Source organism: Gobius niger, assembly GCF_951799975.1.
Source record: "Gobius niger genome assembly, chromosome: 6".
Classification (NCBI taxonomy): domain Eukaryota; kingdom Metazoa; phylum Chordata; class Actinopteri; order Gobiiformes; family Gobiidae; genus Gobius; species Gobius niger.
In genome coordinates, this window is record NC_136857.1 from 20962681 (window position 1) to 20978186 (window position 15506).

At 40.3% G+C, this 15506-nt stretch overlaps 1 protein-coding gene and 1 long non-coding RNA gene across 2 annotated transcripts; both read right to left on the reverse strand.

Moving 5' to 3' along the window:
- Window positions 1-5945: 5945 nt before the first annotated feature.
- LOC306963910 lies at window positions 5946-7348 on the reverse strand. The gene is made up of 3 exons (XR_013792932.1): window positions 7296-7348; window positions 6618-6673; window positions 5946-6085 (listed from the first exon to the last, which is right to left on the reverse strand). It is a non-coding gene; the product is annotated as an uncharacterized lncRNA (long non-coding RNA).
- Window positions 7349-7680: 332 nt separating this feature from the next.
- LOC306964427 (DNA repair protein complementing XP-C cells homolog) lies at window positions 7681-9657 on the reverse strand (the record flags this gene model as incomplete). The annotated part of the gene is made up of 5 exons (XM_079558419.1): window positions 7681-7706; window positions 8571-8820; window positions 9039-9132; window positions 9243-9412; window positions 9505-9657. The coding sequence occupies 5 exons, from the start codon at window positions 9655-9657 to the stop codon at window positions 7681-7683; spliced, it is 693 nt and encodes a 230-aa protein (XP_079414545.1).
- Window positions 9658-15506: the final 5849 nt, after the last annotated feature.

The window sequence follows — 15506 nt, forward strand, 5'->3', positions numbered from 1 at the left end:
TTCCAGTTTTTGTTTTAAGTATCATACATCTGATTCCTTTTAGGTCATTTATGTATCCTTTACCTGTTTTAACTAATTTTAGTGTAATTTCCCAAAGTTTCTGTAGAATTTCATTCTTTGAATATACATACGTTTAATAACGGGAGTAATCAACCGTATTTAAAGGGGGGGGGGGTCATTTCCCTCATTAAAAACATGCCTGAAGTGTTGCCTTGGCACATTCACGTATTTTTGAGTAATCTGTAAAAACTCTGATGGCAGCCATTTTACGGACAGGTTTGCTTGAGTCCTCCTAGGAACGCCCCCACCTCCTGGAGTAACCAACCACTGCTCCTCAGCAGAACCCCCTCCCCCTCTGTGATGCCACAGACAGCGTGTGGAGGGGGCATGTTGGAAAGGCTCAGAGGTTCTTAAAGAGACAGAGCCCTATTTCAAGACATTCACTACAGCCATTTTGAGAGAGCAGTTTTATACAAGGCAGTTATTCTAATTTACTGCATTTACAGACCAACAGAAGGTTTCGTCATCATTGTAATGTGCTATAGACTGGTGCTATGTGATTGAAAAAAGCATAATACCCCTCTTTAATTCTCTAATACTTTCAATAATTTGGCTTTTGTTTGACAACTGAAGTAGAATTTTAGCAAATACTTGCTTCTGTATCTTTACGTTTTGGTAATGTTATTCACTTTTTCCACCACTTAGATTTGGCAACTGTTGATATTAGTTCTTGAATAATTTACCAAAAAATATGGATCAGTACAATCAAAATTACCTAATGCAACGACATTATATTGTTTATGCGTGCATTTATTACGGCGTTACGTTGCCGCTTTCGTTTGTTTTTCTAATATTGAATGGACAGGTATGCTTTTACAGCTTGACAAAAAAAAAAAAAAAAACTAACACTAAAAAATCTGTCAAAAAAAGATCCTGTGCTTTTGAGCCACTCCCAAACTCCGCCACAGCTTCAGAGTGTACAGAGGATGTTCTCGTACTCTGACATGGAAATGGGAAGGGCTTATTCATCAGCTTTGACTGCAGCTGAAAGAGGAGACAGAAGATAAAGATACATACAAAATGTTTTCAGTAAGTGTTATTGTTGGAAATAACACCCACTTGAACAAAGCACATTTTCCCCTAGTTTGGCTTTACCCAAATCGAAAGGCTCCTTGGAAAAAGCATAAAAATAGTGACAAAAACGAGAAGAAAACAAGGCTGAAAACATGAAAGTATCAAAAATGTGTCTTAAGTGTGATGAAAATGCAACAATAAAACAACAAAAATATTGATTTAAAGAAATAAATCAATTAATGGCTGGATAGATGAATAAATTAATAGAGGCCCGTTTATTTATCCTAATTTTTATCCACAAGCATAAATTGGATGCTGATGCAGGGTTTAACACATCCTGGATCTTCCTTAAGCACATCTTTGGAAAAATTAACGTTGCAAGTTCCTTTCAAAACCCTTTCATGGTCGTACGTTGGTCGTGAGCAGCTAATCGTGGCTCGTAGCCTCCTGTACACTGCACGACAGAGACGCACAGAGAGGCTGAAAGATCACACGACTTTTTAAATAGTCTAAACTCGCACAGTGTCTGCCCAGCTTTAAGGACATGGACATCCTGTACCTTCCTAAAAGTGGATGATCTGTTGGCTGATTGTGCCATTGATTAACAGATACTTTTGTTTCACAATGCTATAGTTTTGTGTTTAAGATTTAGTTCTCTGTCCACCAGGAATTTCCATTTCCATTGTAATAAGGTTGAGGCAGTTTTGTCTTTTGAAGGTGTTCAATAAATGGGAGCTGATGAATCTATGTTGTTGAAGGATCTGTAATAGAATGATGGGTTGGAGAACCAGCCGGGGAAGATGGGTCGTTTTCATGTCAGTGCAGTAGATAAAGTCCCAAATGATTGTCATCTTTGGCAAAGCAACTATGTAACTGGCATGTTGGCCAGAGCAGATAAAAATGTTGACTCGAGTAACTTTGCTTTGATACAACAGTAATAGCAAAAGTAGCATTTTGCAAAAGTGCAAAATGCGATTCAGTAGTGACATAAATCATAACTGAAACAAGAAATTCTGTAAAAATCCTAGTATTTCCAAAGGACATGCTAGAAATATAAAACAAAATATGTTTTCTGTAGAATAAAGTAAATAAACATAAACTACATCTATTTTATGTGTCAAAATGATTATTTTTTTCAAACTGTTTAAAGAGTAACTATAATTTTGACTCATGTAAAAGTTCACATACTTCATCATGTGTAACCTGTCCATATACTGGATTAAGGGGCAGACTGCTTTGAAATATTTTGTCTTTATTAATAATAATAATGGCCTACACTTGAAAGTGCACTTTACAAGCCAGTGTTGACAACTTTCTCAAAGCGCTTGGCTGTGTAAAAAAGTGTGGATTTTTGTAAATTCCGTTTCTTTGTGAGGTGTTTTCTCTAAGTACAGAAACTAGTGTTGTGGTTGGAGAACCATAAACCTGCCTCTTTTGTGTGTGACACCGGTGCGTTCCTCTCTGGGACCCACAGCCTGCCGTGTCCGGTCCGTTTTTCCATCTCCAGCCCTAAATTGCAGATGACTCTGTAGCACCTGGAGAATCCCTGGTGTTTGTGAATCACTAGACTTGCAAAAACAAAGGACCTTGACTCTCTTATGTCTCACAACTATATAACTACCTTCAACTACTGAATGAAAGAAATGTAATAGTGGAGCAACTGTAAAAACAAACTCCCCTGTCTCGCATTTGGACAGTCTCTGCTTTTCAAAACCTGGGCTGTTTATAATACTACACTTAAAGAGAGGTCAATTATTCCCGTGTTCCAATAATATATCTATAAATGATAAACAAAAACGACGACACAAATCATCCTCCTGATTTACATACATTTATTTACCAGAGCTCAAAGTGCTTCCTGGGCGACACTGCACAGTCAGGGGGACCCATCAGAAGGACACGGCTTCAGCGCCGCCTCACCTCCACCGGAGCTCCTCTGGGCTCGCCAGTGACATGTGACTTCCCACAAGAAAGGAAGACAGTGGCGCAGATGGTCGAGCGGGTGTTCTCGTGATCAGAAAGTCAGAATCCAGCTCCTCCGCGCTGCGGTGGTGTCCACCTGGCCTCCGGTACCTGCGCACATCGCTGTATGAATGAGAGTGTGAATGGGTGAGCAGCTCCTTGATGTAAAGCGCTATAAACAAATAAGTGTAAACCATTTACCATTTACCAGGAGCAGCGGCCTCCTGAGAATCCACAGGTCACTCCCATGTGGTGTTGGGTCAGGACGCCCTCTGCTGGTGCCGCGCTCACTCCCAGATGTTTCCCTGTAAACAAACAAAACAAAAACACACACAACCCTACCTCCCCAAACACACTCCTATTCATCTTTAATATTACGGCCTCAGTCATACATGGAAGACATCAGGTGAAAATAACGCTGCAGTTTTGGCCCATTTTCAAAAAAAAACATTTTAGGATTATATTTTTATTAAATGAAAATAAGCTCTTTCACTACATGTTTCACACCTTTTAATATTACTTTGGTTTCAAAGTACAAAGAGACGAGTCAAATCTTTTTATTAAACATATTAATACAGTTACAAAAAGCAGAGAATCAGGAAGAAGGGAGTGTCTCACAAACTGCTGAGTTCATGGACAAACCCAAATGTCCTGGTTACAGTTTATAACAGTCAGCAAGTGTGAACAGACGGCTCCAAAGACACACTTACGTTACAGCACAGCAGTCAGTCATTCAGTCATTCACCCACACACTCTCTCCACTCACACATCTACACTGGAGGCAAGGCGGGTCAAGTGTCTTGCCCAAGGACACAACGACAGTGTGCACTGCCAGTAACTGAGATTGAACCACCAACCGTTGAATTAGAGGTTCAACTCTACCAGCTGAGCCACTGCTGCCCCAAAACAACAACAACAACCCCCCCATGGGGGGACGACTGTCCCACAAACGCGAGCAACAGAGACATGAAACTTTTTGGGTCAGTTTGTCTTAAAGTCTCACAGTTATGACACGAAGAAGAACAATAGAGAGTCATTGTTCAACACACACAGATACTTTTACATTGAGAAAACTGGAGACACAGATACTTACCACAAAGCACACACAAATACTATTACTATTACTACTACTACTACTACAAAACAGGAAATATGTTTTTTGCCTTTTTGTTTTTAAAGCACACACAAATACATAAATAATACTACTACAAGAAATATGTTTTTTGTCTTTTGGATTTTAAAAGCACACACTACTACTACTACTAATAATAACAATAATAATAGAAATACTTTTGGTGTTTTTAAAGCATAAACAAATACTACTACTACTACTACTGCTACTGCTATTGGACTACTACTACTACTTCTACGACTGCCACTGTACTACTACTACAAATACTAAAAACAGAAATACTTTTGGTGTTTTAAAGCACACACAAATACTACTATTACTAGATATACCTTTGGTGTTTACTACTACTACTACTACTACAATAACTACTACTACTAGATATACTTTTGGTGTTAAGAACACACTGCCACTACTACTACTACTATTACTACTACTACTACTAGAAATATTTTTGTTTTTTTTAAGAACACACAACTACTACTGCTACTACTACTACTACTAGATATACTATTGGTGTTCTTAAGAACACAGTGCCACTACTACTGCTACTACTACTACTACTAGATATACTATTGGTGTTCTTAAGAACACAGTGCCACTACTACTACTACTACTACTACTAGATATACTATTGGTGTTCTTAAGAACACAGTGCCACTACTACTACTGCTACTACTACTACTACTACTACTACTACTACTACTACTACTACTACTAGATATACTATTGGTGTTCTTAAGAACACACTGCCACTACTACAACTACGACTACTACTACTACTTCTAGATATACTTTTGGTGTTTTTGAGCACACGTAGGAACGACTGAGTTCAGGCTCTAGAGGTCAAAGGTCGGCGCGTGGAGGTTGGTAAATGTGGCCGTTACAGACTTTCTGAGTCTAAAACTTAGTCCTCGTCTGACTCACGGTCCTGGAGCACGTGGGGGTGGAGGAAGTAACGGGTGAAGCCCCCGAAGGTCCCAGCAGAAGCGGAAGGGGCGTCTTCAGAAAAGGAGAGGCGCGGGCGCTTGGCGTCGTCCTCTTCGTCTTCGTCATCTTCATCCCTGCTGCGCTTGGATCCGCCGAGGGGCAGAAAGTCCAGAGCAGGGCCTGAAGACAACTCCGGGACGGGACGGGAGGGTTCCACAAACATCCTCTGCAGGGCGCGGAAGGCTGGAGGCAGGGGTCGCCGCGGTGCGGAATGGTTCAGGGGAAGAACCACCGGCTCCACAGACTGAGCAGGACGGGCCAGAAACTCGTCTCCAGGCACGCACTGGTCTTCATCTTCCTCTGAAAGACGACCGTCGTCCATGTCCTCCTCCTCTGAAAGACGACCGTCGTCCATGTCCTCCTCCTCTGAAAGACGACCGTCGTCCATGTCCTCCTCCTCTGAAAGACGACCATCGTCCATGTCCTCCTCCTCTGAAAGACGACCGTCGTCCATGTCCTCCTCCTCTGAAAGACGACCGTCGTCCATGTCCTCCTCCTCTGAAAGACGACCGTCGTCCATGTCCTCCTCCTCTGAAAGACGACCGTCGTCCATGTCCTCCTCCTCTGAAAGACGACCGTCGTCCATGTCCTCCTCCTCTTCATCGCTGTCCTCTTCGTCGTCTTCCTCTTCCTTTGGAGGGGCCAAAGACTCTTCTCCAGGCACGCACTGGTCTTCTTCCTCCTCCTCCTCCTCCTCCTCCTCCTCCTCCTCGATGAAGAAGACGTCCTCTTCGTCCTCCCAGTACTCCACCTCCACCTCATCCTCCTCGTCGTCCTCCTCTTCATCATCTTCCTCTTCCAACGCACGCAAGAAAAAAAGACCCCCAAGACCCCCAAACTCACCTACGTCGTCCTCGTCTGCGTCGACCACGTCCTCCGGGGCGTCCCACGTGTCGTCCCACAGAAGGAACCACGGAGCGTCCACAGGGTCTGAAACAGACAAACATGAGCAACAGCACAAACCAGTGTTCATTTTCACAACATATTTTCATTTAGTTTTAGTCTTAAGTCTTTTGATGGAAATGTCCTTTAATTTCAGTCAAGATTTAGTCAAATAATTCTCTTCTTCTATAGTCGAGTTTTTGTTGAATAAATGAATTGAAGACAAATTTAGATGACTTTGCATTTATAATGTTTATTATAATCATATATTATTAAGGTCCTCTGCTTCATGGAGCCTCTCCCACATGAACAAAGCTCACAGCTGTGCCTTTGGCAGTGAATTTTTACTTCTGCACTTAAACTCAACTGTCAGCGGAAGTTTGGATGATTTTAGTCTCTTCATTTCATTTTTATCTAGTCATATTTTCGTCGACGAAAATAGCTGGACATTTGACATAGTTTAAGTCTCAAAAAAGAACTTTGAATGTAGTTTTAGTCCAGTTGGCACGAACGAATGTAATAACCAATTCATGTTAATTAGCTTCCATAAATGAACAATAATAAGTTTAAAATGACTGACCTTAATCTGGCATGTCTTGCCAAAGTTCACAGGGCACCTGGTAGTGCCAGTCAAACCTAAGAAGCATCAAAAGTTGACTACTTTTTCAGCAAAGCAAATGCATTTCTGAGAAATAATCTAGAACGTTGAACTGGAAAGGTTTACATCAAACACCAGTGAATTTCGACGCCCACAAACTAAAATACCTCTGTTTTCCAACAAATTCCTTGATGATGTTTTACTTAAGAATCCTACTGATGAATGTCAGCAGTTTGTATCAGGTATTAACCGTGTCCAAAAAAGAAACAGACGATTGAAAGTTACCAAGTAAGCAACGAGTCTCAAGACTGACCTTTTCACTAGCCTTACCACTTAGGGCCACAACAACGACGCCGTGAAACTAAATTACTTCATGTTTCTAACAAATTCCTTGATAACTTTTTACTTAGGACTCCTACTGATAAATATAAGCCATTTTTATCAGGTATTAACCATGCTCAAACAAGAAATCGTCGAGTGAAAGTTACTAACCCCTCTCACCTGACCAATTCCATTAGCTTCAACTTGACCACTTTAGACCAAAATTTTAGCATTAGCAAACGCCGCATTGCCCTCACACGGACAAAACTGGTACTAACAAAGAAAATCCCTGCTATTTTAGTGATATTTGTTGATATACAGTATTGTAAAGACACTTACCCCCAGGGAAGCGGTCCAGAGTCCATGCCATGATGATCAGTCAAAGTTGAGCGTTTGTTCGTAAATCTGGAAAACAAAAAAACACATACAAGCACAGAAACAAAGTGTTAGAAAGCGTTTTGAATGTGTCTAAGACTAAGAATTGACATAAACTTGGTGAGAAATTACGATACAGACCTCTCGTGTAATCTCTCTCTCGGGTGTCGCAGTGACAGGAATGATTTTCCAGCAACTCGCAGTTTATATAGCGCATCTGTCGCCATGACAACGACGTCAACTTCGACAACGCCATAAAAATAAAATCGAGCTGTAGAAAGGCAAAAATAAAACAAGATTAAGAGCAACGTCCGTATCCTTCTTCTTGATATTAAAAATATTAATAATATTATTTAATTAAAGACGAGTCCATTCCTGCAAATAAAAGGAGCGAGGGAGGAATCAGTTGTTGCACCATTAGCCAAGGAGGTTCCAGGTTTTATTTTACTTTGGAGAGCGATTGTGTTTGACAGCCTGTTTTTAGAGGCAAAGCCAATAACCCATTGTGTCTCGCAAGTGAAAAACAGCAATAAGGAAATAGTTTATTTTTATTGAACATTTTCTTGCAAAAATACTTTGTACAAAAACACAAATTGACATAATGAAACGCTTTACGACATGTGACTTAAAAAGTGTAAACAAAGTAATTCACACATTTAACAGAAGAGTACATTTGAAACTGTATGTATGTATGTATGTATGTATGTATGTATGTATGTATGTATGTATGTATGTATGTATGTATGTATGTATGTATGTATGTATGTATGTATGTATGTATGTATGTATGTATGTATGTATGTATGTATGTATGTATGTATGTATGTATGTATGTATGTATGTATGTATGTATGTATGTATGTATGTATGTATGTATGTATGTATGTATGTATGTATGTATGTATGTATGTATGTATGTATGTAAAGTTAAGCCCCTACAAAGGTTAGGGAAACCATTGTCCCTAAGGCGTAAACATTTGAAAATGGGGTCTAGTATTCAACTCTGTGATTAATAAAGTTCCTCCATCAATGAGCAAATATAGTCCAAAATGTGAAAGTTTAGAAATGATGCGGTCACATCAACAAATAGAAAGTAATTTAACTTTTTAATTATACAGCAATTTAATTCAAAAACAATTTCTATTTGAAATTTGCAGTATTTCTTTGTGTGTGATACTTTCTCAAATGGAAAAAGGTTCTGCTCTTGTCTTTTTTTGCCCCGTTTGGCTTTCTTTTTACTGGTCTCCTCCTCTGCCTGTCTGTTCTGTGGCCAGGACAGAGCAAGAGTTTCAGAGGCACTTTTTCCTGTTGGACTGAGCTCCTCGTTGTCCGGGTCTTCGTCCGATGAGAACCCGCCGGTCTCTCCCTCAGGACCCTCCTTAGACCCCATAGCGCCAGGCTTCGTCCCGTATCGCTGCTTTAGACGCTCACGAATCAGCAGGCCTTTAACCAGCAGAGTCCAGTTTGAAAGAGCATTCTTTTCACGCTTCTGTTGAAAGAAATTGGGAAAAAGTTGAGAATTGCAGTTGAATGCACTTTCTTCAGTTGCCATACAATCATAAAGACAAAAAAGATGAAAAAAATAACTTGATTTACACCTCACATGAGTTTGTTTGTGTGTTTCTTTTATTCATTTGAACTTATATAAGAAACATTCTGCAGTTTGACTGTTAATTATCTTTACAGTAATTCCTTAATCTTTCTTACCTCCTCCTGTTTCTGTTTGTAGTTTTCCTGTTCTTCCACCCAGGCTGCTCTCAGAATCTCTTCATGCTCCTCACACACTATGTATCCATCAGTACTACAAAAACATGCAAAACAATAAGTCCCATGTCCTTTGAAATGCAGATGAAAAGAGCCAAGGTGCAGATGGTGATTTTAGTAAAATTGTTACAGTGTTACGGCTCTTACACGGCATGCGAGTATCCACCGTGGAAGTCGAACCCCGTCACAGCAGGAGCAGCGTCCAGATTGAGTTTTCTAGAGACTCTGTGAAGATTTGGCAACTTCAGATGAACACAGCCCACCGGCAACATGCAGGGCTTAAAGAGGTACACGTTCCCATAGTCGTTTCGGGGAACCTAGTGAGAAGACGTGTGCGATTCATCAAGTGGTAATATTAGTGTGGCAGAGCGTTAGGTATTAGCGCTGCAGCGACAATGGTATTCTTTACCTTCCCGTCCACAGCGATGGGCAGCTGGTTCTCCTCCGTCTGCCACTCTCCAAACAGAGCCAGGTCGTTCTCATCTTTGTTCTCCGACATGACTCTGGCTTTACGAGAGCGATTGGAAAAACCTTTCACCATCTGACCGGGACACGGGCACATGTTTGTTACTCAGGGGTTAAGCCACTGTTAAGACTGTTTTGACTGGGTTCATGTTACACTCATGCAGACTTAAGGTTTTACATAATACTGTATATGTCCAATTTGATGATTATTATGTGATATTTACCCTTGTTATTACCAGTAAGTGATTTGTTAAAAACTACAAAACCGCTGCAGTTCAGCGGGATTCCTGGGTTCACTTACTTATTCCACACTGTCCTGTGAATGTTTACATGTAATGGCCAATAAAAATATGCAATTTCTTGGGTGGTCTCAGTTTAAGCAGACACTTTTTGATCATTCTTGTGATTTTAATAAAGATCAGACCACATTTTATGACCAATTTAGACAGAAATGTGAGAAAATCCAAAGCGTTAACATACATTTTCCTCCCACTGTAGATCTAGATAAAATCCAGGACCAAACTATTGTATGGTCGACTGTATCCCAGAGTTTCTGAACAGAGACCGTACCTTATTACCCTTCTGTTCCTCTTCTTCAGAGTCCTCTTCACTCACGGCTCTGAACTCCTCGTCGTCGCTCCCGCCTTCTCCTCCGTCGCTGCAGCTCTCCTCTGTGGAGCTCACTTTGGAGGCCACACTCCTGCGTTTCTTGTTCTAGGCCTCTGTCCTGGCTTCACTCGCTTCATCTCCTCCTCATCCTCAGATTGGACTTCTTTTTTTTAGGCTTTTTTCCTCCTCTCTGCTTTTTCTCATCAGAGGAGGGTCTCTTGGATCCAGGAGAGACTTTGGGACCAGTGGGACTCGACGCAACCAAGCTTTGTTTGCTCTGCTCTTGCTGTTGAAATGGCCTTAAAAGATCCAGAGCGATATGTGCTGAAGCCTCAGAGAGAAGGAGGAGGTACAGTCAGTGTGGATTTCTGAAATTATGGCTGCACACTTAATCACAATGACTTGAAATCGCAATTACTTTGTTGCACATTTGTTTGGGCTGAATAGACCTTGTGTGTGAACACTACAGTCTGCTATACAAGTAAAAAAAAAATAGGAGTATTGTATTCTTTCTATTCTTCTTCACTTTGTGCCGTTTCGAGGTGAACAGAGTTACCACAAAGCATTTGGCTGAACCCATCTCTCACCCAAACTTTAGGACCTCGGGGTATTTACTTTCAGTACTTGCTAAACATGAATTTTTCCTTTTTAATTTTTATAAATATAACCCCAATCATCATCTACGAGTTATAGTTCCATTGTGCTTTAGTCCCCCTTTTTTTTTTTTTTTTTTTTAACATTGCTTCTAATTTAATTTCAAACATTTGGCAGGCAACAACATTTATGGACCTGAGATCTGCAAGGTACTTCAGGAGGCAAAGGGTTCAGAGAGGACGGCATACATTGCCCTCCACCTCATTTTTCACACTATAGACAATTCTCCGTCTGTCATTTGGAACTCCCGCTCCGCAACTAAAGAGAGCCAGTTGTTTTGTTATTTGATTTGACAACTGATTTGTTCCATTTTCATTTATATTTAAATGGGCCAACCAAAAGTCACATGACTGAAAATGGTTGTTTAGAATATTTTGATGTCACGTAAACAAAACCTATCATAGTTTCATGCAGTAGAATAGTGTCTTAATGATCAGTATATTGGTGATTTGGCGGTTTGCTCAATTGCCTCACAGCAAAAAGGTCCTTGGTTTGATTCGCAGACCAGACTGGGCCTTTCTGTGTGGACTCGGCATGTTCTCTGAGTCTCCTATATCAAAAAAACGAGCACAATAGATTCTCACCAGGGCTAGGAGTTCCCTGTAATAGGAACTGGGTGTTATATTTGTATATATTTATGCAGTATTGACAGTGCAATCGTTGTGTTCTTCTCCAGACAGGGAACAGAGATGGTGCTGAACGAGCAAGTAGGTCATCTGCTGAGGACTAAAAGTTCAGTTCATGCAGATGGAGGTGTGGCAGCCGGAGTGGCAGTGCTGGACAATCCTCTGCTCTACTAACACTACAGAACTGAAGTTCATGTAAGGACATCAAGGACTTGAGCCAGTGTTTGATGACGGTCATGTCTGAGTGATGTACTCAGATCTTTTAGTTTTATAACGAAAGTTTGTGAAGCTTTATTGTGTTGGACCTGGGTTTATACTTTGTTCATTCCGATTGGTGCTGCCATCATGTGGTCCTAAAAAGTGCTACAACCCACATCTCAACAGAAAGCTATTAAACCACAATAACGGTATGTATATTTTCAGATTTAAAAAAAAAAAAAAAAACTATGTAAATTACATATTATTATATTGTAGTTAAGAGCTGATGATATATTTCTGAGAAGTATCTTTAATCCTTTAAATTTAATAAACGGTTTTAACATGTTCCTTTTTTTTCCAGTTTTTGTTCTAAGTATCATACATCTGATTCCTTTTAGGTCATTTATGTATCCTTTACCTGTTTTAACTAATTTTAGTGTAATTTCCCAAAGTTTCTGTAGAATTTCATTCTTTGAATATACATACGTTTAATAACGGGAGTAATCAACCGTATTTAAAGGGGGGGGGGGGGTCATTTCCCTCATTAAAAACATGCCTGAAGTGTTGCCTTGGCACATTCACGTATTTTTGAGTAATCTGTAAAAACTCTGATGGCAGCCATTTTACGGACAGGTTTGCTTGAGTCCTCCTAGGAACGCCCCCACCTCCTGGAGTAACCAACCACTGCTCCTCAGCAGAACCCCCTCCCCACTGATGCCACAGACAGCGTGTGGAGGGGGCATGTTGGAAAGGCTCAGAGGTTCTTAAAGAGACAGAGCCCTATTTCAAGACATTCACTACAGCCATTTTGAGAGAGCAGTTTTATACAAGGCAGTTATTCTAATTTACTGCATTTACAGACCAACAGAAGGTTTCGTCATCATTGTAATGTGCTATAGACTGGTGCTATGTGATTGAAAAAAGCATAATACCCCTCTTTAATTCTCTAATACTTTCAATAATTTGGCTTTTGTTTGACAACTGAAGTAGAATTTTAGCAAATACTTGCTTCTGTATCTTTACGTTTTGGTAATGTTATTCACTTTTTCCACCACTTAGATTTGGCAACTGTTGATATTAGTTCTTGAATAATTTACCAAAAAATATGGATCAGTACAATCAAAATTACCTAATGCAACGACATTATATTGTTTATGCGTGCATTTATTACGGCGTTACGTTGCCGCTTTCGTTTGTTTTTCTAATATTGAATGGACAGGTATGCTTTTACAGCTTGACAAAAAAAAAAAAAAAAACTAACACTAAAAAATCTGTCAAAAAAAGATCCTGTGCTTTTGAGCCACTCCCAAACTCCGCCACAGCTTCAGAGTGTACAGAGGATGTTCTCGTACTCTGACATGGAAATGGGAAGGGCTTATTCATCAGCTTTGACTGCAGCTGAAAGAGGAGACAGAAGATAAAGATACATACAAAATGTTTTCAGTAAGTGTTATTGTTGGAAATAACACCCACTTGAACAAAGCACATTTTCCCCTAGTTTGGCTTTACCCAAATCGAAAGGCTCCTTGGAAAAAGCATAAAAATAGTGACAAAAACGAGAAGAAAACAAGGCTGAAAACATGAAAGTATCAAAAATGTGTCTTAAGTGTGATGAAAATGCAACAATAAAACAACAAAAATATTGATTTAAAGAAATAAATCAATTAATGGCTGGATAGATGAATAAATTAATAGAGGCCCGTTTATTTATCCTAATTTTTATCCACAAGCATAAATTGGATGCTGATGCAGGGTTTAACACATCCTGGATCTTCCTTAAGCACATCTTTGGAAAAATTAACGTTGCAAGTTCCTTTCAAAACCCTTTCATGGTCGTACGTTGGTCGTGAGCAGCTAATCGTGGCTCGTAGCCTCCTGTACACTGCACGACAGAGACGCACAGAGAGGCTGAAAGATCACACGACTTTTTAAATAGTCTAAACTCGCACAGTGTCTGCCCAGCTTTAAGGACATGGACATCCTGTACCTTCCTAAAAGTGGATGATCTGTTGGCTGATTGTGCCATTGATTAACAGATACTTTTGTTTCACAATGCTATAGTTTTGTGTTTAAGATTTAGTTCTCTGTCCACCAGGAATTTCCATTTCCATTGTAATAAGGTTGAGGCAGTTTTGTCTTTTGAAGGTGTTCAATAAATGGGAGCTGATGAATCTATGTTGTTGAAGGATCTGTAATAGAATGATGGGTTGGAGAACCAGCCGGGGAAGATGGGTCGTTTTCATGTCAGTGCACTAGATAAAGTCCCAAATGATTGTCATCTTTGGCAAAGCAACTATGTAACTGGCATGTTGGCCAGAGCAGATAAAAATGTTGACTCGAGTAACTTTGCTTTGATACAACAGTAATAGCAAAAGTAGCATTTTGCAAAAGTGCAAAATGCGATTCAGTAGTGACATAAATCATAACTGAAACAAGAAATTCTGTAAAAATCCTAGTATTTCCAAAGGACATGCTAGAAATATAAAACAAAATATGTTTTCTGTAGAATAAAGTAAATAAACATAAACTACATCTATTTTATGTGTCAAAATGATTATTTTTTTCAAACTGTTTAAAGAGTAACTATAATTTTGACTCATGTAAAAGTTCACATACTTCATCATGTGTAACCTGTCCATATACTGGATTAAGGGGCAGACTGCTTTGATATATTTTGTCTTTATTAATAATAATAATGGCCTACACTTGAAAGTGCACTTTACAAGCCAGTGTTGACAACTTTCTCAAAGCGCTTGGCTGTGTAAAAAAGTGTGGATTTTTGTAAATTCCGTTTCTTTGTGAGGTGTTTTCTCTAAGTACAGAAACTAGTGTTGTGGTTGGAGAACCATAAACCTGCCTCTTTTGTGTGTGACACCGGTGCGTTCCTCTCTGGGACCCACAGCCTGCCGTGTCCGGTCCGTTTTTCCATCTCCAGCCCTAAATTGCAGATGACTCTGTAGCACCTGGAGAATCCCTGGTGTTTGTGAATCACTAGACTTGCAAAAACAAAGGACCTTGACTCTCTTATGTCTCACAACTATATAACTACCTTCAACTACTGAATGAAAGAAATGTAATAGTGGAGCAACTGTAAAAACAAACTCCCCTGTCTCGCATTTGGACAGTCTCTGCTTTTCAAAACCTGGGCTGTTTATAATACTACACTTAAAGAGAGGTCAATTATTCCCGTGTTCCAATAATATATCTATAAATGATAAACAAAAACGACGACACAAATCATCCTCCTGATTTACATACATTTATTTACCAGAGCTCAAAGTGCTTCCTGGGCGACACTGCACAGTCAGGGGGACCCATCAGAAGGACACGGCTTCAGCGCCGCCTCACCTCCACCGGAGCTCCACTGGGCTCGCCAGTGACATGTGACTTCCCACAAGAAAGGAAGACAGTGGCGCAGATGGTCGAGCGGGTGTTCTCGTGATCAGAAAGTCAGAATCCAGCTCCTCCGCGCTGCGGTGGTGTCCACCTGGCCTCCGGTACCTGCGCACATCGCTGTATGAATGAGAGTGTGAATGGGTGAGCAGCTCCTTGATGTAAAGCGCTATAAACAAATAAGTGTAAACCATTTACCATTTACCAGGAGCAGCGGCCTCCTGAGAATCCACAGGTCACTCCCATGTGGTGTTGGGTCAGGACGCCCTCTGCTGGTGCCGCGCTCACTCCCAGATGTTTCCCTGTAAACAAACAAAACAAAAACACACACAACCCTACCTCCCCAAACACACTCCTATTCATCTTTAATATTACGGCCTCAGTCATACATGGAAGACATCAGGTGAAAATAACGCTGCAGTTTTGGCCCATTTTCAAAAAAAAACATTTTAGGATTATATTTTTA